The 23055-nt window shown below is 38.8% G+C and overlaps 1 protein-coding gene across 1 annotated transcript; it reads left to right on the top strand.

The window, feature by feature from the left end:
• Positions 1-595: 595 nt before the first annotated feature.
• LOC118797437 (transferrin receptor protein 1-like) lies at positions 596-22461 on the top strand. The gene is made up of 17 exons (XM_036556793.1): positions 596-741; positions 3495-3707; positions 5487-5670; positions 7274-7496; positions 7578-7700; positions 7831-7926; positions 9145-9284; positions 10848-11017; positions 11113-11232; positions 13360-13445; positions 13541-13604; positions 13686-13750; positions 13846-13916; positions 14024-14108; positions 15991-16218; positions 18285-18437; positions 20544-22461. The coding sequence occupies exons 2-17, from the start codon at positions 3542-3544 to the stop codon at positions 20793-20795; spliced, it is 2226 nt and encodes a 741-aa protein (XP_036412686.1). The 5' UTR covers positions 596-741; positions 3495-3541; the 3' UTR covers positions 20796-22461.
• Positions 22462-23055: the final 594 nt, after the last annotated feature.

The raw sequence follows: 23055 nt of genomic DNA, 5'->3' as shown, positions 1-23055 counted from the left end.
ACCTGTAAAAGTTTTTCATTTTAACTTTTTTTTTATATTCGCTGCACTTACAGAAAACAAAGTTTGCACATATCAGAAACAAACAGAAACATGGAAATGACTACAAATAATTGAACTACAAATAACTGAAGGATGAAAAACATCTGTACATCAAAAAATACACAAGTAATTAAAAAAAGAAAAGGAAATCCCGTCTTAGTGGAAAAATGCAGAAATAAAACACAATTTAGGGTATCGAAAGTGCTCACTTTTTAAAGAATTTGTTATTTCTGGTATTAGTACTGAATTTTACAGATTGAAGTATTCATATTTAAGAAATGTTTAGGACTCGGTGCCACATAGTCTTTATGTGGTGAGTTGAAGCAAAAATGTGGACCGTCTTCAGGGGCCCTGAGGACCGGGTTGGGGACCACTAGCTTGAGTGACTTTGAGCGCTCACTCTGTCTGACGTGTCTGGTGCTAATAAAGAAGCTGAAGCTGTTGCTGAGTGTGGTCTATCCTCCACTGAGAGTGAGATCAGTATGCGCACAGACCTTTTTACATTCATACAAAAACGGTGTAGTTTTCTTTTCCGATTTAATTCGGGGACTTTTATGACTTTTATCTGGCGCGTGGCGACAGGAAACGAGGCGAAACACGGTCACATGACTGCTGAGCGCTTGTTGTGCAGCTCCAGCTGCAGCTGACAAACCGTGTCTACCGTGATTCGCACTGAATGATCTGCTCTGAACTGGTTTCTAGGTAAGAAAACATGTTTGTATGTACACAAATATACAGAGAGAGTTATGCATTTGAGGTGAAATGCCTTTAAGCTCTCAGCCAAGAAGAAAAAAGTCCAGTAGAAAATGATTAATAATGAAAAACTATCAGTATTTGTAGTTTTTTCAGGAGCTCATAAAGGGGAAGTTAGTTTTTGCTGATGCGCAGGAAACTACATTCTTCAACACTTTGGTTCTTTAGTGAACCATATACATAAAACCATCTACAGCACATTCTCCATTGATCTGAAGAACCATTTCACCATGCAAAGAACCATTTTAATCATGCAGAGAGTCCTTTGATTGTTCATGGATCTCTATAGAACCATCTTCTTAACTAAAGAACCTTTGAGGAACCTTCATTTTTAAGACCAGCTCTCAAATCCATTGATTTTCCAAAAATGTCTGTAGTAAAAGTTCTTTAGTAAAGGGAGAGGTTCTATTTCTATTAATTGTGTTCTATATTTCATGCCTTAATGGTTCTTAACTTGATGGTTCTTCAGACTGGTAGAGAATATGTGGTATAGGGTTCTGTATAGCACCAGACAGTGTTCTGCTGTGAAGCTTGTAGCAGTATAAGAACCCTTTTCTATACAGAACTCATGGTTCTGAGTAGAAGCATTGCCTTTACTGAAGAACCCTGGAAGATGTCTGTTGTAAGAGTGTAGATCGGGAGGAAGGCTGCATAGGGAGGATTATCTGAAGACACTATCTGTTCTTCCTTCGAGTGGAAAGAAAGAAATAATAAAGAACCCCTTATGGATAAGAAAGGGGGTCCTATAAGGATCTCATAACTGGTACAGTTGCCATTGTTTACTGCTGGATACTGGATCAGCATTATTATAGATTTCTATGAGACAATATTATACAGGAATATTACATAGAAGCAAAAATGATCATACAGGGTGTCCCAAAAAGATTCACATCATTTGAGTTGTGACTATCTGAGTAACTACATGTCCTGGCAGACGAAATTAAACAGGCTTCATGTTGAACAAAACAAGGTTTATTTATCAAAATTCGAACAAGAAATTCAGAGGGATGTAGATTTTATAACCGATTTCAAAGCTTCACAAATGTTCAATATGCGCACCGCCTGTGACACGACGCACGTCAAGTTGGTAGTCCAGCTCCTGCCAAACACGCTGTAGCATGTCTTGTGTAACAGTCTCCAGCGCAGTTCCAGTTGGTGCATTTTTATTGAATTTTTTCGAAAATGCCGCTGCACACTCTGTTTGACTGTGTTGGAGTATATTCTAACACACAAAATGCCTTTTCATCTCTAGTGGACGCCATTCTTCAACCTGAAAAAAGACATTAAAAATGAAACTTGGTTAGTTTTTACACATTTTGTTCAAATTTGAGATCATTTGAGGGAGAATTGGCTGTTATTAGACTACGAAACATGTCCGTTTTTTTGGGACACCCTGTACAAGAAATCCTTTGTTTTGCAAGGGACTCTAAGTGTGAATTTAGATATATTGTGTTTGCGCTGTGATTCAGATTATTAAAGAATCCCCCCCGACTAAAAATCCCACAACCTGTGGTGCACACTCAAAAAAGATGGTTCTTCAAGGGTTCTTTAGTAAAGAACATGGTTCTGTATAGAACCATGAACACTCAAATAACCATTTGCATGATTAAAGGATTCTTTGCATCATGGAAAGTTCTTCAGATTGCAGATTGCTGTCGATGGTTCTATATAGAACCTTTCTAAAAAAGGGTTCTATGTAGCACCAAATCAGAACCATTGACCAGTTGTGCTTGCACACAGAGGAATTTGACCTCCACATTTAACCCATCAATGCATTGAAACACCCACATACACTAGGGGGCAGTGAGCACACTTGCCCAGAGTGGTGGGCAGCCCCATCCACAGACCCCGGGGGGGGGCAGTTGGGGGTTAGGTGCTTTGCTCAAGGGCACTTCAGTCATGTCCTGTCAGCTCAGGGGATCGAACCAGTGACCTTTCAGCCACAAGGCTGGTACCCTGACCCCCAGCCCACAACTGCTATTGTCATGATGTCAAGTCTGTAATAATAGAAGAACCCTTTTTGGTACTATATAGAACCATTTTCCAAAAGGTGCTATATAGAACCGTATATAACACATTCTTCAATCTAAAGAACCATTTTACCATGCAAAGAACCATGTAAGCATGCAAATGGTTCTTTGAGTGTTCATGGCTTTATATAGAATCATTTTCTTTACAAAAGAACCTTTGAAGAACCATCATTTTTCAAGAGTGTACTTAAAGGGGAATTCCATTGGTTTTCCAGAATTTCTTCTTAATTCAGTCATTGGTTTTCAACAAAGTCATTCAGAGATTCAGAGTCGTTTAATATGAAATGATTCGTTGTAAAAAAAACTCATCAATTTCTTTACAGTGGTGGTGACAGGGAACCAGGGGTCAGTATGCCTACAAATTTAGTAAATATATTTTATTCACTATCCAAAAGGAGTAGTGAGCCTACACGTGTCCTTTTAAAATAAATTTTTATATGAGTTTTTATATGTAATGTTGGGTATGATGATGGTAAAAATAGTGGTAAATGATGAGGGTAAAATAGTGGTAAATCTAAAAATAATTTTTTTGGGTAGTAAAATTTAAAAAGATACATTTTAGTAACTTTCTGGTGGGCCAAATTCCCCGCAGACCACGCTTTTAGGCAGCTCACAGTACAGTGTAACAGCATAATAGCTTCTAACCCTCACATAATGCTGCCATGTCCACAGTTGCTCAGAGCCCCATTTCTGCCTAAGCTTCCCCCCTGCTCCAGAACATGGAGGACAACAGCAGTCAAGTAGAGCTGGTCCTGTCCGGTGACATGAATCAGGAGGATGAGGTGACCCATCACTTCCATCAGTCACATGCCAGCAAACCCAGCCAGCACTCTCCAAGAAACATCTGCTTTATGGTCACAGCAGCTTTGTTCATCTTTGCCTTTGGTAAGAAGCCTCCCAGCACAACTTTGAACCATTCAGTTTGGCAGTTTGACATAACGAGACATGTCAGGATGCTAAAAAAGGCCCTCTAGGAGCGATTCCATAGAAGAACCATTTTTAGCCATCTAAACAACCTTTCAATAGACGGTTCTTTAAAGAAATGTTCGTATAAATGAGATATAATGTACAGGTTATATGCCAGTTAAAGAGGTCTTAGTAGAACAAGCCACAAACAATTTACGAACCTTTATAATAGTAGGAGAAAACGTCTACATTCCCCCTTGAATGACGGTGGTTTTTTACTGTAAAGCTAAACTGTATCTATGCATGTGTTACATATACAGGGTGATATATAGACCAACTCACAGCACAAATAAACTGGAACAGCAGACAGTATTGTTTTTCTAGCACATTATCATTATTAGGACAAGGTGCCCTTTACCTGGGGTCAGAAGCTCTGAAAACTGATTGGGAGAGAAAGCAACGGGGGGTGTCTTACGCTGGGGGCCGTGTTCCCCCACGTTACTGTACTTATTTTCCAGTCCCTTCCATTATATGTGGGAATAACTGGAAGCCCCAAGACACAGTATTATTATGATAAGCTCACCGGACAAAAAATGAGTCACGTGTGACTGAAACGTACTTAATAGTGTGTAACCACCTCCACGAGCACAAAAAACAGCTGTGATTCGATTTGGCCTGGACTGGACAGGTTTCTGGATGTAGGCGACATCAATGTTCAGCCACTCTTGCAACAAAGAATTCAGTTTGGCCAGATTTCGTGGATGCCTTCCCTGATGTCTTACTCGCTGTTCCAGGTCGTCCCCCAGATTTTCAAAAGGATTCAAATCTGGGGATTTTTTGTGGTCCAGTCCAGATGTGTGAACGCTCCTTAAGGTTTGTCACGCCACAGTCACATTTGCAGCCCTGTGAACGCGAGAACTGTCATCTTGAAAAACAGGGATAGGAATCTTATGTTTCTCGGTAAGATGATGAGCAAAAGGCAAAACCTGGTTGTCCAGCAGCTCAGTGTAGACACTGCGGTTCAATTTTACTGTCACCTCAACAAAAGGACCCATTTCTGTGCAGTTAAAACCCCCAAAGAACATCACAGAGCTTGAGGCTTGAACCACACCTTGCACGCAGTCCTCATTGAAGTCTTCCTGAGGAGAACACGATGCCTAGCATCATTCACATATAGGCAGAAACGAGATTCATCTGACCAGATAACATGTTTCCAGTCATGAACAGTCCAGTGCTTGTGTCTCTTTGGCCACTGTAACCGGCAACTTTATGAGCAGAAGTGAGCAATTCTTGTATTCCGCTCTGCTCCATATGTTCATGGTATGCCGTTCCCTGCGGAGACTTCTTTCAGAAATTGGTTGTGAAGGACCTGCTAGACTTCTAGAAGCAATCATTTTCCACACATCAAATGAGACATTCACTGCACTGTGCCACATCTTCTCAATCCATGAATCCTGTTGAATACCCCGCAGGTATTTATAGTCCCATCATCCTTGTGCCACGCCATCTGCAGGAGTTAGTACCACTTTAAACATGCAAGATGACTAATTTTTTGTCTGGGGAGCTTATTTGAGCTATGATATGAGTCTGTTGCATTTTTTTACAAATTGTGAGATTCCATGTATTTTGATATATTGTATTTGTTTTTTTACTTTTGACTCCATATAAGGATTTCCAAAAGAATACTTTCCCTGACAGAAGCTTTGATCACACCAGAATGAAAAAAAAGACTTATGGTGTTATGACTGTGTCTTTCAGGGTTCCTGATCGGCTATCTTGCTCATCCAAAGACAGACAGAATCTCTCCGATCTGCATAGAGTCCGAGTCCTCTGAGGACGATGGTAATGGCCCACTTGAGACGGATGTCTTCCTGGACTGGAGCAATCTTACAGCCTTTTTAAAAACCACACTGACCACCAGCAGCATTGAAAAGAGTCTCAGGTAAATGTTCTAGAGCCAGACCGATATGAAAATTGTGTCAGCGATACGATACTGATTCACAGAACTAAAAATTCTGACAATATTGGCTGATATAATTTTTAGGGTTTTGAGAATAAATGTGTTAATAATGTGTTAATAATGTGTTAATATGATAAATTATTAGCGTCACAATTTTTTACTCTGTTAACGCATTTTCCTAGTGTGACCCTTCAAACCATACATAGTCGGTGTATACTGCTTTGATAGAATCTGTGATTGTGTATCTCATTCAAATACAGCTTTCAAAGCACTACAGACTTCAGCACACTAAGAAGACATATTAGAAGTTCTCCACTATATATTTTTATATCTCCTTCATGCAGTGTCACAATTTATGCATTGCGACATCATGATGCTACTGTATTGTCACATGCTTAGTAAATACCATGAGCTCTCACAATATTGAACCCCTAAACGAGAGCAAATATGAAGTGCATTGTCTGTTCTGCAAAACAGCATCACATACTTAAATGTAGTTCTGTTATGTAGCACAGTGCGACTTATAAAATAACTTGTAAAAGAGATTTTTAATCTCTGACATGATGAGGGCTGCATGATATGGACATAAAATGTAATGTTGTTGGATAAAGCCATTGGATCATGATGATATGAGCGATATGCTATTAATAAAATAGTGTGCCTCTGACTGGATGGACCACCGGTAGATTTATTTTCTGCTGTGTAAACAGAAATCAAACTCCTCTTTAAGTAAATTGCAACAAAAAATAAAATAAACAAATGAACAACTCACTACTGTACAAAATAAAAATAATGAAACATCAATAGCTACCAGAACTGCAAACACATCACTAATATAAAGCATTAAATGCTATTTGAATAGTGAAGGCCACCTTCATAAAGTGCTACAGTCTAAAAACATTCAGGATTCACAGCTTTTTAAATTGTGTTTGCAGTCGGACAAGAGACAAAAATAAATATATACATTTGTATTTTCAGTTTAAGCAAAATAAATAAATAAATGAATAAATAGATTTCATTCAATAAAAAGCTTCTTATGGTGATGCAGGTTTGTTGTAACAGTAGCTACTACTGCTTCATACACTCTACTATACAGTCCATGCAGTTTATACACAACACTAAGAGAGAACAGCCGTCATGTTTTAATCATTTTTACCGGCTGCTGTGTGTTTTATAATTGGCCATTTAGCTGAATGGTTCAGTTACTCTTTCCCCACATGGGTGAGGGAGTTCAAGTCCAGCACGGGGAAGCACTGGTTGGGCTTCTAATGGTACATCTCCATCAATCTATGTTACTTTGGTGCTGCACGTGAGATAATTTAATAATTTGATCATTAACGTTGTACATCACAGAGATTTATATCACCATAACAATAAAAATACTAACCTAGTTAAACAAAGGTTACATACATGCATAAATAAATAAATACATACATTTTATCGGCCAACTGATGTATTTCTGGCCCTAAAATATACTTAAGCCTGACCTTTTTTTTGTGGAACAAGTACAGTTGTTTATTTTCTCTGTCCAAACTCTGTCCACAGTTGGGTTATGACACTAAAAACCTCCCTCTCTTTATTTCAGTCAGTTCTCCAGTGACAGTCATGAGGCAGGATCTCTAGGAGATGAGAAACTGGGCGAAAAAGTTTTGAAAATATTCAAGGATTACAACATGAAGCCCTGGACTGATGAGCACTTTGTTAATGTCCAGGAGGGTCCTACACGTGGCACAAACCGAGTGACGTTCCGTGATGCAACGTTTGAAGAATCTGGTTATTTGGCCTACAGTGCAAATGGATTAGTGAAGGTTTGTATTTAAGTCCTTTTCTGTGAAGCCTGACTGTTTTTTACTGGACATGAATGAGTAAAATACACTATTTTACTACAGGGGGCAGTTTTGTATGCCTATTATGGACAAGTGGGCGACTTCAAACAGCTGCAGGACTTAAATATCAACCCCAGCGGAAGGATCGTCTTAGTCAGAGCTGGAAAAATTAGTTTTGCTGAAAAGGTTGGCATTTAATTTGTTAAATATATATATTTTATGTATATATATTTTTTAAAGCTAAACTGATGGATTTGAATTATGTCTGTTATGTGGTTTTTGTATTGAGTTTATTTCCACTTATTGAAAATTACAGGTCGCTAATGCAGCCAGTGTGAACGCTAGCGCTGTGCTGATCTACCCAGATCCTGCAGACTACACATTTGATGAGGGAACAGCTCTGTTTGGCCATGTGAGTTCCTGCCTGAACCTTTTATTCTTCAGTTTCAGGTAAATGCAAAATTATAAAGATACACACCGATCAAGCATAACAGTATGACCACCTCCTTGTTTCTACACTCATTGTCCATTTTATCAGCTCCACTTACTATATAGGTGCACTTTATAGTTCTACAGTTACAGACTGTAGTCCATCTGTTGCTCTGCATACTTTGTTAGCCCCCTTTTACCCTGTTCTTCAGTGGTCAGGACCCCCATGGACCCTCACAGAGCAGGTACTATTTGGGTGGTGGATCATTCTCAGCACTGCAGTAACACTGACGTGGTGGTGGTGTGTTAGTGCGTGTTGTGCTGGTCTGAGTGGATCAGACACAGCAGTGCTGCTGGAGTTTTTAAACACCTCAGTGTCACTGCTGGACTGAGAATAGTCCACCAACCAAAAATATCCAGCCAACAGCGTCCAGTGGGCAGCATCCTGTGACCACTGATGAAGGACTAGAGAATGACCAACACAGACTGTGCAGCAGCAGATGAGCTATCGTCTCTGACTTTACATCTACAAGGTGGACTGACAAGGTAGGAGTGTCTAATAGAGTGGACAGTGAGTGGACACTATTTAAAAACTCCAGCGGCACTGCTGTGTCTGATCCACTCGTACCAGCACAACACATAAAATGGACAATGAGTGTAGAAACAAGGAGGTGGTCATAATGTTTGATCGGTGTATATGCCTAATTAATAACTCATTTTACTTACTGTTTGTAATTGTGCTGTTATTTCATTTTAGAGGTGTTTGGCTCATCTTTCTTTTGTAACTGTACTGTGTATAAAGATTATTAATCATGACTGGCAAATTTTTGGCTGATTTTAACTTTTTATTTAAACCTGAAGCACACACTGTGAAAAAAACCCTTAGCTTTCCTTTTTGTCAGTGTTTAACTGTACATGATTCTGTTCTCTTGCAAACACAGTTGATTTTGCAAGGGAACGCAAAACTTTTGTGAGGGATTGAAAAAAAATTGCAGGGGAAGATAGAAGCCTAAAGTTAGCACAATGGCAATCTTCTCAAAAAACATTAAACAAATCTGAGATGCTCAGTCAGGAGGCTTTCGATGGTTTCACATGGACGGACCCAACACGGTAAAATTCAAGAACCCAAAAAAGGTTCCTTCATAAGCTAATTGTAAACTGCGTTTACCATGAACTAATCAAGTTTTATGTTTTTCCACAGGTCCATCTTGGCTGTGGTGATCCGTACACTCCAGGCTTTCCATCTTTCAATAACACTCATTTTCCTCCAGCAAAGTCTTCCGGCCTGCCAGCCATTCCTGCTCAAACCATTACAGCCAGCACAGCTGGAGCCATCATGAGGTACAGCAAGAGACGCTGATGATTTCAGTTTTACCTCACCAGTAATATTATTCAGTAGAGATGACAGGATATTGGTCTTTCTTTATGATACCGATACAGAAACTTTGAGTAATGGCTAATGTCAATTAGGGCCCGACAGATGTGAACATTTTGTTGCCGATACCGGCTTACAGTTCTGATAAACTATTATATTGTCCAAAATGATTTTATATTTAGATTCTGGATTTCAGTTATATATTCCACCTGTTTTAGTTAAGTAATGCTTTACTGTCCGATTGTCAGATCGCAACCGTCGCATTTTGTAAACTCAAACAGCAAAAACTCAGTCTTAAATAAAATAAACACTGTAGCTGTACTACTACTAGTACTACTACTAATAATAATAGTAATAATAGTAATACATTTAATTTATATATCATATTTCTCAAATTCAAGAACGCTTCACAAGAGCAAGAAAATACACAATCAACAATAAATTAAACAATACACAACACACCCACACACACTCCCCAGTTGTAGGGGAAGGTCCCTCTTCCCAGGGACCCTGCAACTATGGTGTAGCGCCACACAGACGGGAGGTTTGGGAAGCCGCATAGCCTGGAAAAAGTCCCTAAAATCAAGGACGTGTTTAGAATTTGTTGGCCTCTAATACCAGCGTGATATTTCTTTCTTTTAAAACCTGCAAAACTGTAAAATGATTTATTTTTAACTGAAGCATCTAAAGGAGAACTCCATCAAGTATTCAGAATTTCTGCATAATTCAGTTGCTGATGTGAAATGGTTCATTTTAAAGAAGCTTTTCAAATCTGATTCTGTGCAGTGGTGGTGATACAAACCAGGGGTCACAGTGTCTACAACACAACTATAGCCATTTTATTAACTATCCAAAACCACCATGCGTCTTCTGAGTTTAAATATATATACACATATATATGCCTTCCACCCAGTTGCTGCTGGGATAGGCTCCAGCACCCCCCCGCCAGCCCCCGCCCGGTGAACCAGAAGGATAAGCGGCGTACAAAATGTGTGTGTGGTGTGTATATATATAAACTGCAATGATGTGCAAATCTTTTGAGTCGTTAAGTTTCTGTAAAACAAAGAATTCACATCAAACTACTCTGAGTGAGTGACCTTATGCTGTTACAGTTGAATTATGCAGTAAGAAATACACAGCTTACATTATGCAGTATTATATAAAACTATAGCCTTTTTATTCTTTCACAAAAAACAACAAAACAACCCCAGAAAAAATCACTGACAATGCAAATGTGTGAAAAATTGTTGTTCTAGTATAAAACTTAACTAGTTACTTCTTAACATTAGTCTGCATGTGGATACTTTACATTGTTTATGTTATGATGTATTACAAGTAGTTCTGTGATGTATCAGGTTAGATTTGTTACAGAATTGGATTGGATTCTTTTTGTCCTCTGATATCCGATCCAGCATTTCTGCTGCTATCAGCCCGTCACTGATACTGGGTATCAGATTGGTGCCACCTCTATTTTTTAGGTGTTTCTATACATTGGTCTTCAATTTATGCTGTTTCATTTCTCTGAGCAGGAAAATGGAAGGTCCCGATCCTCCTCGTGGGTGGGGTGAGGGAGGTCTGCCAGATGTATCATACAAACTTGGTAGAGACAATGACACAGGCTCTGTGGAGGTCAGCAATGTCCTTGTGGGTAAAAAGATCCTTAATGTGTTTGGAGTCATCAAAGGTTTTCAGGATCCAGGTAAACTGGCCCAGCATGTACAGTCATGCTGCTTCACTCTGCACATTGACTCACATCAAGTAGGTTCCTTAATCTCTCTTAACCCTCTGGTGCAGATCGCTATGTGGTGATTGGAGCTCAGAGGGATGCCTGGGGTCCTGGATATGCCAGCTCTACTGTTGGCACCAGTTTGCTGGTTGAGTTAGCCAGGACCTTTAGCGAAATGATAAGTAAAAGTAAGTAGAGCTTTAAAGTATTGTTGCATTTTTACTGGTGTACACTTACAGACTGTAGCTGTAGGTGTCAAACTCTAGACCAGGGGTGTCAAACTCACTGAGTAAAAGGGCCATATTAGAAAATCTCAACAAAATCTGTGGGCCAGAGAAAAAAATGTTTTTATTTCATTTTTAATGAATGTAGTGCTGTAACCCAAACTGACCATTGTTTATTCAAAATACGCAAACACTTCAACAGTAAAATACAGACACTTGTAGTAGACCTTGAAATATTACATGAATACTTGAAATATCCAAAATTTTAATGTACCCAGGCCATAAAGGGTACTTGGGCTCAATTTCTGAGCTGCTGACAGTTTGTATTATAAACACAATATAGTATTTATACTGGTTGAACTGCAGCTGAAATCCAGCCAGTGTGTTTGGTGATATGACTGATGTGGAATTGCATAGAACTGTGTGGAATTGAGGTCTAACTCCTGCCCCTTAGGTTGTTCTTGGGGTAAGAGAGTCGGAGTACACATAACATTGCAGTGCATGCTGGGGACTGTAGTACAGCGCATTGTAAAACAGGCTAATATTAATGGAAAATTAAAAATACTTCTGCGGGCCGGAGAGAACCATGTCGAGGGCCTGATCTGGCCCATGGGCCTTGTGTTTGACACATGGGCTCTAGACACTAGGGATGCAGCAAAATTTTGGCCACCGAGACATGTACAAAAATGGCATTTCAGGTTTTGACTGAAATAGGAAAAATTGATACTTATTTATACTTAACATATTTAAATGGTAGTAAAAACAAGACGAAGTGAATAAAAACTTTGTTCCTTCGCTGTCCTGCGCTGGTCAGCACACATGCGTTCAGAATGTTTGAGCAGAAAATCAACAGTGGAAAAATGTCAGCCGTGTGGAACTATTTCATAGTTTCTATGAGGGACATCAGCCAAGAGATTTCTAATCTCTGCTCATGCACAGTGTCAAGTGTAGATACAACACCCATGAACTTCACTACAGGTTTGATACCCATTGAAAACTTCCTGCTCGATACACACAACACAGTAAAACAACAGAAGCTCAAAGTCCCTTTGAGCACAAGAAAGCCTTCTGTACAGTCTGTTTTTGAAATGATTAGAAAAGTCACGTAAAACAGCCAAATTGGAAAATATAGCTAAAAATAAAATCAATTCTTTTGGATAAGCAACTGTTCTCCACTGTCGAGGACGTTGGATTTCAGAAACACATACTGTAGCTTACCTACTGTAATAATTATGTAAAATTTATTTAATGCAAACTGTTTTTATTTATTGTTCAGCTCAGTTTTGTCCTATTAAAAGCAGGTTTTATAAAAAATGAAAGTGAATTTTCTTTATTACCTTGTAAGTTTTAGTGTGTTATTCAAAAACATAAGCAAAACAAATAAAATACCCTTTTTTCGGTTTTTGGTCATACATGTCTTGAATTTCAGTTTTAAATTTTCATTTCAGCGCGTCTGTAAAGTGACAGAATGAATCCGACGCATGCGAAAAGGAAAAAGAGTCTTTACTGGTTGAATCGTGATCCAGAGTCGTCGTCAAAAAACAGGCACAGGTCAAATCCAAAACAGACAAGAAGTACAAACAAACATAACACCAGGCAGAAGATCAGTCAATACCGGAAACAACTGTACAGTCAATACCGGAAACAACTGAACGCTCAGTAGCTCTATGAAAGACGCAATACCTCGCAATGAACTAGTCTAAAACCTGGGCTTTATACTAACACTAACTAGACATGTGATAACAGCAACAGGTGAAACAGATCAGTATTCTGGAGAAAGAGAGCGGTGATTGGAGCGCAGTGGAGGGTCAGGAGTCACGTGATCCCCCAGAGGATTCTGGGAGATGGAGTCCTTGGAGGCCTCAAAGCCAGAGGCCTGTTCCAGACACTAACCCTCACATTCCCAGCTTCCAGACTCCTTAAATTCATTGTTATACATATGGTACCTTATCAGGAAACAATGATACTGTACAGGTACAAACAGTGGTCAGGACAGGGTGTGTGGAGGCTTACAAAAATAATTGCAACAGAATTACAGTACAGTTACTGCATGTTTGCACTTTACAATTGCAATTCACTTTCCTCCTCCAGCTGGATTCAAGCCGAGGAGAAGCGTAGTGTTTGCGAGCTGGAGTGCTGGAGAATATGGTGCTGTGGGCGCCACCGAGTGGCTGGAGGTTTGAAAACCTTTTCTGTTTACTTATTTTCCTTTGTGTACTGTACAGTGTATAGTAAGAACTGATCAGTTCAGCATTTGGTTTTGTATCCACAGGGCTACCTGTCTTCTCTGAATATGAAAGCTTTCTCCTACATTAGCCTGGATGGAGTTGTCACAGGTGTGTATGTGATCTTTTGCTTAGCGATGAAAATAATAATAAAAAAAAATTTGTATGTTAAACATCTTACACTTTGCACAGGTCCTTTTTTTAAAGCAAGTGCAAGCCCACTGATGTATGACTTAATTCAGAGTACTCTGAAAGAGGTGAGATTGCTACATGGTATTTTTCTTTGTTTCTATGTGTTTATGTGGGGCAGGCAATTTAAGAGGTGGGTAATTCCCTCTTTTTTTCACTGCAGGTGTCCTCGCCCACTAATGGCAGCATGAGTTTGTATTCACAAGTGAATGGAAGCAACTGGGAAGCTGCTGTGTATGTGTGTTTTCTGCTGCTCAGAAGTTCAAACAAGAGCTTTTTCAACAAAGAGGCTTCATATGTTGCAGGATGGTATGGTTGACATCATGGGACCTTTTTTTCAGGTTGGAACCAATGAGGATGTCTGATCCTGCCTATCCATTCCAGGCTTTCTCTGGCATCCCCTCTGTCTCATTCTGCTTTACCTCAGTGAGTATTATTACTTTTCCTGAGCTACTTTTGTAAACTAAACAAATTATTAATCGTATTCCACGTCTGCTGTAAGTTTAAAGCTAATTCGATGTTGTCAGGAATAGTGTTGCAAAGAACTAATGCATTAGTAATAGAATAACATGATAAACAAGCCAAAAAACTAATGTCTAATTATTGAATTCTAATATTTACAGGTTAATTCTGTGTTGACATTTATATATTGTGTTGTGCCTATAAGGGAATCAATTTGCATATGCTAATTTAACTCATTTTGGTAGAGCTCTCATTAGTAAATCCAAAACACTCAGATAAAGAGTTTCATTCAGTAATACCTCATTTCTTCTGAATGATAATTTTGCAGCACAAGCGAAAAACGTCCCTAATGTCATTGAGAGGTGGGGGGGGGTCTACACTTAGAATAGGGCTGCAACTAATGATTATTTTTATTGTCGATTAATCTGTTGATAATTTTCTCGATTAATCGATTAGTTGTTTGGTCTATAAATTGTCAGAAAATGGTGAAAAATGTCAAACAGTGTTCAAACCCCAAGATGACGTCCTCAAATGACTTTTGATGTCCACACCATTAAAGATATTCAGATTCAGTTTGGTGTGTCAGAGGAGTAAAGAAACCAGAAAATATTCAAATTTAAGCAGCAGAAATCAGAGAATTGTAACTTTTATCGATAACCAAAATAGTTGATGATTAATTTAATAGTTGACAACTAATCGATTCATCGATTAATTGTTGTAGCTCTTAGAGAATCCCTCCAAACGTACCACAGCGGCAGCTCACAATCATTATATAGCTAACAAAGATATAGTCGATTTCCAAACAGATGAAAGATTACATTACATAAATGTGAAAAGAGAGCCATGTTTCACTAGCAGTGGTCGCTATTCTCACATATTCACGTCTGAAACTGATATAGACCACCTTGGTTTTTGTACACTGTAACTGCTATGAGAGCTCAATGGCTTCAAATTACATTGCAAGTGGCAATCATCGGGGTCCAAGCACTAGGTGCCTTACAGAACCAATAGAACGCTAATGATGTATTGGGAACAAATAAAGTTTTTAAATTGGACTGTTTATAATATGTGTGGGGTCTCAAAAGAAGATGTCTTACCTTGGTATGGTAAGCCACAGATTTTTAAAAAAATAAGTAAATATACCTAGAAAACAGTGCAGTGTTTGGACATGACTTGTTGCACTTGTCCCGGAAACCTGTTCACATAGAGTTTACCTAGTGAACCAATACTCATTTCTTATTGTAATAACTCAAAATTATAGGCTTAAACAAAGTGCCACATGTTTTTTCTGTTGTGGTAATTTAGCTCTTGGTGAACAGTACCTCAGTTTGTCAGGATATTCCCAAACATTTTAGTGTTACTCTACACATTTACAGGCCACATTTAGGAAGATTAATAGACTATTAGGCAATTAATTCACATGAATAATGTATCAAAATATTCATTTTTGTAGCCCTAGTGAATAAGAGTTCTGTTTAGCCAACCATTGTGTCATTTCGACCATAAAGATGTTTTTATTCAATACTTGTTAAATCTTCCCTTCAGAAGATGCTGAATGGGGATGTTTTTAAATTTATTTACTTACTTGTTTGATATATATTTAAATACTTTTTGCTTTGATAAACACTGAATTTGAAAAACATTTAAAACTTGACTATTTTTCTGTGTTTAATCTAATAATTGTGGGCTTTTTTTGCCTTACTATTGTTTTTTTTATTTTTTATTGACGATCATGGTAGTATAATTGGTATCAATATTAAGCCAAAACCGTGACAAGCCCTAGTCAGGTTTTACATTTGTCATGGGATGGTACCTGAACTAAAATGCCATCTGCTTTTTCTTTTAGGATAAAGGATATCCATTCTTTGGCACTATGCTGGACACCAAGGAGAATCTCTATAATGCAACGTCCATGAACTTACTTGTTTTGACCACAACAGCAGGAGAGATAGCTGGGCAGATGGCTCTTCGGCTGGTCCATGACCATCTCCTCGGACTGAATGTGGAGGCATACAGCAGCATCGTCCGCACCAATGTGGCCCATATCAACAAGGAAGTCATCAGTCTGCAATCGGTGAGGTTTCCTGACTAAACGAAGGACATATCTTCACTAAACTGGGTCAATCTATGTGAACTCACTGATGGTCTCCTGACCTCAGATTTGCTTAATTCTTTCATGAACTAATCTCATTGTGCCCAGCAGATGGTGTGAAAAAGTTTAGGCATATATCTTCATTAGTTTCTGAGATACAGAGACTTTAAAAGTAGACATGGTCTTAATTTTAGCCTTAAAATAAGTGCCATGTAAAAAGGTGCTAATTTTGATTATTCATCTCTCTTGAACTGTAGACGCTAGAGGCTTGAGCTTTAAGCGATTATTCTTTGGTTTAAGTTGTGTTTAAGGCCCAGTCCCATGTCATTCCTCGCCCCGTACCACTTACTGTTTTGCACGTTCAGACACAGGGGTAGGGTGTCCTGATTTTAGTTGAGATAGAGGGGTAGGGTGAAGTGTTAGGTTTTTCAGAGACTAACTCCAAACAGAGTGTTATGAGGAAAAAAAGAAAAACCAGCAAGGTGGCTGAACAAGTGACCAAAAAAACCGACCAATATGAGTCTTTTCTCGTTAAAAAATTATGATAACCACTGTTTTACTTTAGTTTAATATGGTTTCAGTGTATTATGGTCCTGTTCTTCATAACAAGCATTAAAAACTGCTAGTAGTGCTGATGTCTCAGTAGCTAGCTAGCTAAATTTCCTGTTCCACCTTAAATGGTGCTGCAGTTGCATTCTGGTGCTTCAGGCATTCAGAACTGCTGCACCATTTAAGGTGGAACGGGAAAATTCGAACAAGAAGCTGGCGAATAGCTGACTTCAGCTTCATATCACTGAAGAATTAGGGGTGGGTGATAATAAATAATTCACATCCCCCCTCTTTGAATATGATGCCCTAAATTTAACTAAAGCCCAGCAGTGAGGAGCTGAACTGTACCCTCCTCTTCTGTCACTGCAGACTGGCAGGGTCGCCTACAGAGCAGCGCTAGTAGCTGTTAATGAAGTAATGCTCTTTTTTATTTGAGGGTCCCATTTCGAAGGTGAAGATTTACACCACTAACCCTTATAACTCAGTTCCAAGGGGCAAGGTGACACTGAAAAACAGGGGGTAAGGGTAAAAATTAAAAATGGGATTGGGCCTAACTCTCTGCACAGAAGACAGAGGGATGCACGTGTGCCATCTTATGTGAAAAATTTCAGATTCCCGTCTGATCCACACCAAGCCGATATTATTTCCAAAGTCTGAAACCAAAAGTGAGATAATAATACGACACTTTAGAGTACATCATCCAACCGAGTACAATGAGTAAGAGAAGCTAACAGAACTGGCAGAGACGGATCACACGACACTGACTATAAGCTACCAAACAGCGGAGACGATGAGTGGATGCAGGAAAGCCACAACGAGAGTTCACTGCAATGTTAGGGTTGTTAAACCGATTTAAACCATGTTTGGTGTTTATACCTGTGTAATTAAGTGTTGCATCAACCCATCTTCGCTCCCGATCGGAATCGGCATGGGCCAGTGTTCCTAAAGGACTATTGGCAATCAGTATCAAACAAAAAATGCTTATGAGTTCATCTCTGTAGGTGATGCCACTGTTGCCAGTCATGCTAGTTATGTGCAGTTTTTTGCTCAAACTCAGAATACTCTTATTAGCTTGCTAACTGCACTAAAATGGAGGTTTTACACATTTCTTTTTTGACTGTGGCTTTATGAAGTGTTAAAACTGAAAACATCACACCTCAATTTCAACTGCATGTTGCTTATATCATTCAAAATCTAACTTAAAATGATGTAGACCTTTGGAAAGCACACATTTCAACAAAACCCTCTATCTCCATTTTTGTCGTTTTTCAGTTTTTGACATAATTTGAAAATGTCTGTTGCCCTTTACATTGTCTGTAAATTCCATGATGAATGCGTTAAAAGAAATTAGTTGGAAAAACGTCTGGTTCCATTGACTTGCATTAAAAGTAAAGATCGTTTTTCCTTCTCCTGTAAAGTTATCAATTTGGAGATGCAAGGTTTTTTCCCGACAACAGCGAAATATACCTCAGGTCTTCTAAACATCTCTCTTCTTTCAGTCTGGCCGCCTTCCGAAGATCCTGAAGCTGCAGTGGTTGTTTTCAGCTATGGGCTCTTACAGTCGCGCTGCCAGTAAACTCACCTTCAGCATTAAAAACAGCAACCTGAAAGACACTGAGCAGTGTCGCATCATCAATGACCGAATTATGAAGGTGAGTCACTCATTACTAAAAAAGATATTCCTGTTGTTTCCTTTAACGACAAAGAAAAAGTAATTGAGAATCCTTGCTTTATAAAGCTTTGTACCTTCCAATACTTCACAGACAGAATAAGCACAGATTGTTTATTATATAATGGTTTGTCTTAGAATAGATAATTTCTGCATAATTCAGTGGTTAAGAGTCATTCAGAGTGGTTTGATGTGAGATGCATCATTGTAGAGAAACTTACAGACTCAGATTTCTTTAGAGTGGTAGTGATAGGAACCATGTCCACAGCACAAATATAGACATTTTTTTTAATATCCAAAACCACCAGTGACCCTAAACGTGTTTTAACGAGTTTTATATGTCATGTTGATGATGGTAAAATAATAGGAAATCCGCAAAAAATGAGATTTCTTTAGAGGACTATTTTGCCTTATGACACCCTGCATGTACCTCTTTGCCATTAATGGCTTCAAAAAAATACGTTTTAGGCCGAAAGCTGCTTAAAGATATTATAAAACAATGTGAATAACCATTTTAACGATTAACTATGCAGCTTTTAGTGACATTAATCTCTTCAGATCTGGTTCTTGTCTCCACCACTGTGAACAAGTCTAACTCTGACTTCAGTTTCTGATTCTGATTCTCACTTCAGCTTCTCTAGAACAGAGCATTTCACATCAAACCTCTCTGAATTGTTTACATCTTCTAATTATGCAGGATTTTGTAAACATCAGTGGAATTCAGTAGTCAGTAGTCTGTATTAATAAGTTACTAAAAATCATTGAGCGGTTCGTAGAATAGGCCTAATCTTCCATTAATATGTTGCTTGGCAATCATAGCTTAATGAATTACATTGCTTGATGGAAAAACTGGTCATTACGATTATAATTAGTAATACATTAATCTAATAAGCTTAAATCAGCAGTGATTTTTACCACAGTTAAGGGAGGTTGTTTGGCATGATGCAATGTGTTGTAAAACAGCGACAAAACGCAACATGACAAAATTTGATGTGTGTGATTATATGTGTGTATATCAAGCATTTTACAGTAGCTTTGGACATTGCTCAGTGGCTCAGCCAATAAGATTTAAGAACCAGAACAATCCGTTTTATAATGTGTTTTATTGCCATTTTATAAAATCGCTGCTTTGTATCGTGCAAAGCAATATTCTTTAAATGAAGCATATCCTGCCTTCTTCTTGTATGTACACTTATAACATTTGTGTGGGTTTATGTACTAAAAAACAGTCAGTCATTTTTTCATTTTTACATGACTACTTTTCAACCTCTCCTTATCCTTAGAATTAAACGGGCTGTTTTTGTTACTGTTTCTTTAAGACTGATACATGTAAAAGACCTCTGTTCTGATTGGCTGCTCTGTTTTGTGCCTCATTCAAAAAGCAGTCCAGGCTGAAACACTCATTATAACCTCAGCAGGGCTAAAGAGCTGCAGGTTAAATAGGCAGGTTGAACAGCCTAAAAACATGATTTTCACAAAAAACGTGTGACCGTGTTCTGTTTCATGTCACGTGTGATGGCGTATTTTCTTGTAAACATGTTTCTTAGACATTTTACATATGAAGTAATTAGTAACACCTCTATAGAAAAAACACTTGCATGTGGTATTTTTTTGACTAATATTAGTGCACAGTTTATATTTACTGGTTGAGTTTAACATATTGGAAAAAAAATAAAATGTTATTGTTTCATGTTTGTTGTTTTCCAATATGTTAATTTCAGCAAATAATCAGTAATTGTGCATTACAATGTGCAGAAGTGTGTTCTTCATAGAGGATCTGTTAGCTTGTTTTCACTTAGAAAAATCAACAAAACATGACATTTGACCAGGGTTGCATACAACCTTATGTAAAAGTGTTGGTTTTCATGATATCACAAAACCTGTGAATTCAAAACGGGCTGTTTCCGCACCTTAGTTTCCATAGACTGGTGAGTGAACGGTAGGTTTTAAAACGTTAATAATGTTTTACATGCTACACTATTTTTTTTTTTCTTCAAAATATTGACCCTTTAAACATTGTAAAATCTCTGTACCGTGCAGCCTCTGGTTGCGTTCATATGCTCATTGTGCTTGTTTTCTGTGTTTACAGGTGGAGAGGGATTTTCTTTCTCCTTATGTTTGTCCACTGGAGAGTCCATTCAGACATATATTGCTGGGCTCTGGCTCACACACTCTGGGAGCTTTGCGTGCACACCTGGCTGCGATAAAGGAGGGCTCTGCCAGTGCTGATACTGACCTGCTGAGGAACCAGTTTGCTCTGGCCACCTGGACCATCCAGAGCTGTGCCAATGCGCTGGCAGGCAGTGTGTGGGACATAGACAATGAAATTTTGGTAGAATGAATGTCTGAAAGTCCGACTGCACTTTTGCACAATTTCATTAGAATGCCTTAAAGTGATACTGTGCTATACTTCACTGCAGTAAGCAGACAGCTGCACCTCGGATGACAGCATTATAGACTATGGAAGGGTCTTGAGCCCCTGCCCCTTTGCCCTTAGATTGTACAAATGCGCTCTCGGTCAGCGTGTATAATAATTGTGTTTTATACGGCCAGTCTTAAAGATCTGTTTCAGCGAGGCGAGGCAAGGCCGCATCCTGGTAATAGAGCTAGTGGGTCAGCTTACTGCAAGCTTTACAACTCTAACCCCTCTGGTGCAGTACTGACCGCCTGTGGAGATTTCTCATCTAATCTGTTACAGATCACTAAGAAAGCGTCACATCCCATAATGTGGTTTATTTTTGAAAAACAATTTAACAGAACATGTTGGCAGAACACGCAGTCATATGCAAAAGTTTGAACACCCCAGTCAAATTACACGTTTTCTGTGAAAATATGTGAAGATAAGTATGACATTCTCTATAGTGAACATACTTAAATATTATATTTTTCTGCAATTTTGGTGCACGATTTATGTTTATTTGCTGAGTTTAACATATTGGAAAAACGTAAAACATAAAATGTGCAACAACTGTGCACAGTCCACATTTTATATTTTGTTGTCCAATATGTTAAATTCAGTAAATAACCATTAATTGTGCATTAAAAAGTGCAGAAGTAGTTGTAGTATTCGTACAAACACACAGTAGAGGTGTACAATGCACATATTTTCTAGTCTGAGATAAATTAGTTTGGCCCACGAAGGCTGAACCGAAATGAGACAGTCTGCCCTACAGTGGATTTTCTGTTTGCGTCACAGCACAGCTGTTCCCGCCCTTACAGTTGCATCCGAAACGCTGCTCCTGTAAAGTCCTTTTAAAGTTCTTTAAAGATGGAGCCGGAAACTTTGATTTCAGTTGTTTATTTTTCCATTTATTAGAGCTGGAGATGCTTCACCGCGGCTACTGATGATTACATTTTTATCGTTAGCCATTCGCCTCAGTTTAAACCCAATACTTATATTTAAAAGTGTCTCTTCAGCCGGAGTTCGCTCCTCTGCTGACACCGCCATGTTCTCAAATCCTCGCCGGCAGGCAGTGAACTTCAAGATATGTTGGCTGGTGAAGGATCCACCCGCTGGATCCTTCATTGCCATGGAAAAGAAGGACACATTTCTCGGCCGCATATGAAGGAAAATGGGACAGTCTAGTCGCACCGCTGTGACGCAATCGGCCTTCAAATGAACTGGGACACACTGTCTGAATTCAGTTCATAAAGGCCTATTTAGCTGATGAGCTGAATCAGGTGTGTTTAATGAGGTAGCGTGCTGTCGTGTTTTGGCCCATCAGGACTGGAGCTTGACACACGTGCATTATAACATAAGCTCCGCCCCTCTCCGCCCACTTTACTCTGATCACCCTCATAGCTAGTTTTGGTCAGTGAAAGTGGGTTCCGTGAAAGATGATAAATGAGAGACCCTCGGAAGAAACCGAGGGCCGTATTGGCCATACAGGTTTAAATTTGATTTTTGATTTTGTTTTGAAATAGTTGACCCCTTAAAATCTTATTACATACATATTACATGCATACACAGTCTTATTACATGCTAAGGCTTATTATTCAGTAACTACAGGGACTTCAGTGCAAACTGGTTGAGCTTTTCTTAGGTTATAGAAGTGTGTAAGAAAACTTTGGGTCTGCTGGTGGGCCCTGGCCATTTAAGGGGTTAAAATAGTATGGTGGGGTCCAAAAGTCTGAGACCACTAATGAACATGTTTCTGTTTTGCATTCCTTTCTAATTTAATACAAACTTATCAGAATAGCAGCTTGAGTGAAAAGTACAATCTTTGAAATGTTCATTTCTTTCTGTTTAGAGCAGAATGTCCTCCTTTTACTTTAACGACAGCGAGCACTCGAGCTAGACTCCACAAGTTTACGCAAAAAACCTCTGATAAGTACATCAGATTCACCTGAGGGTCGACTGACTGAGTCGCTTCTGTGGAAGAGAAAGAAAATTCTTGTTTTTTAAATCTAGAAAGAAAGGCCTTCACATCAGTGTTACACATTTACCTACATTAGAATAGTGACCTAGAAATATTTCAGAATATTTCTGTTTAATTTTACTTATCCTGACTTAATTTTGTTTCAAATTTTTGTTTAAAGTTTTTTTCCCCGGTTTAAAAAAAACACAGATTTTCAGTGTGGTCTGACTTTTGGACCCCACT

The sequence above is a fragment of the Colossoma macropomum genome, unplaced genomic scaffold, assembly GCF_904425465.1.
Source record: "Colossoma macropomum unplaced genomic scaffold, Colossoma_macropomum, whole genome shotgun sequence".
Taxonomy (NCBI): domain Eukaryota; kingdom Metazoa; phylum Chordata; class Actinopteri; order Characiformes; family Serrasalmidae; genus Colossoma; species Colossoma macropomum.
This window is presented reverse-complemented; position numbering and strand designations above follow the sequence as displayed.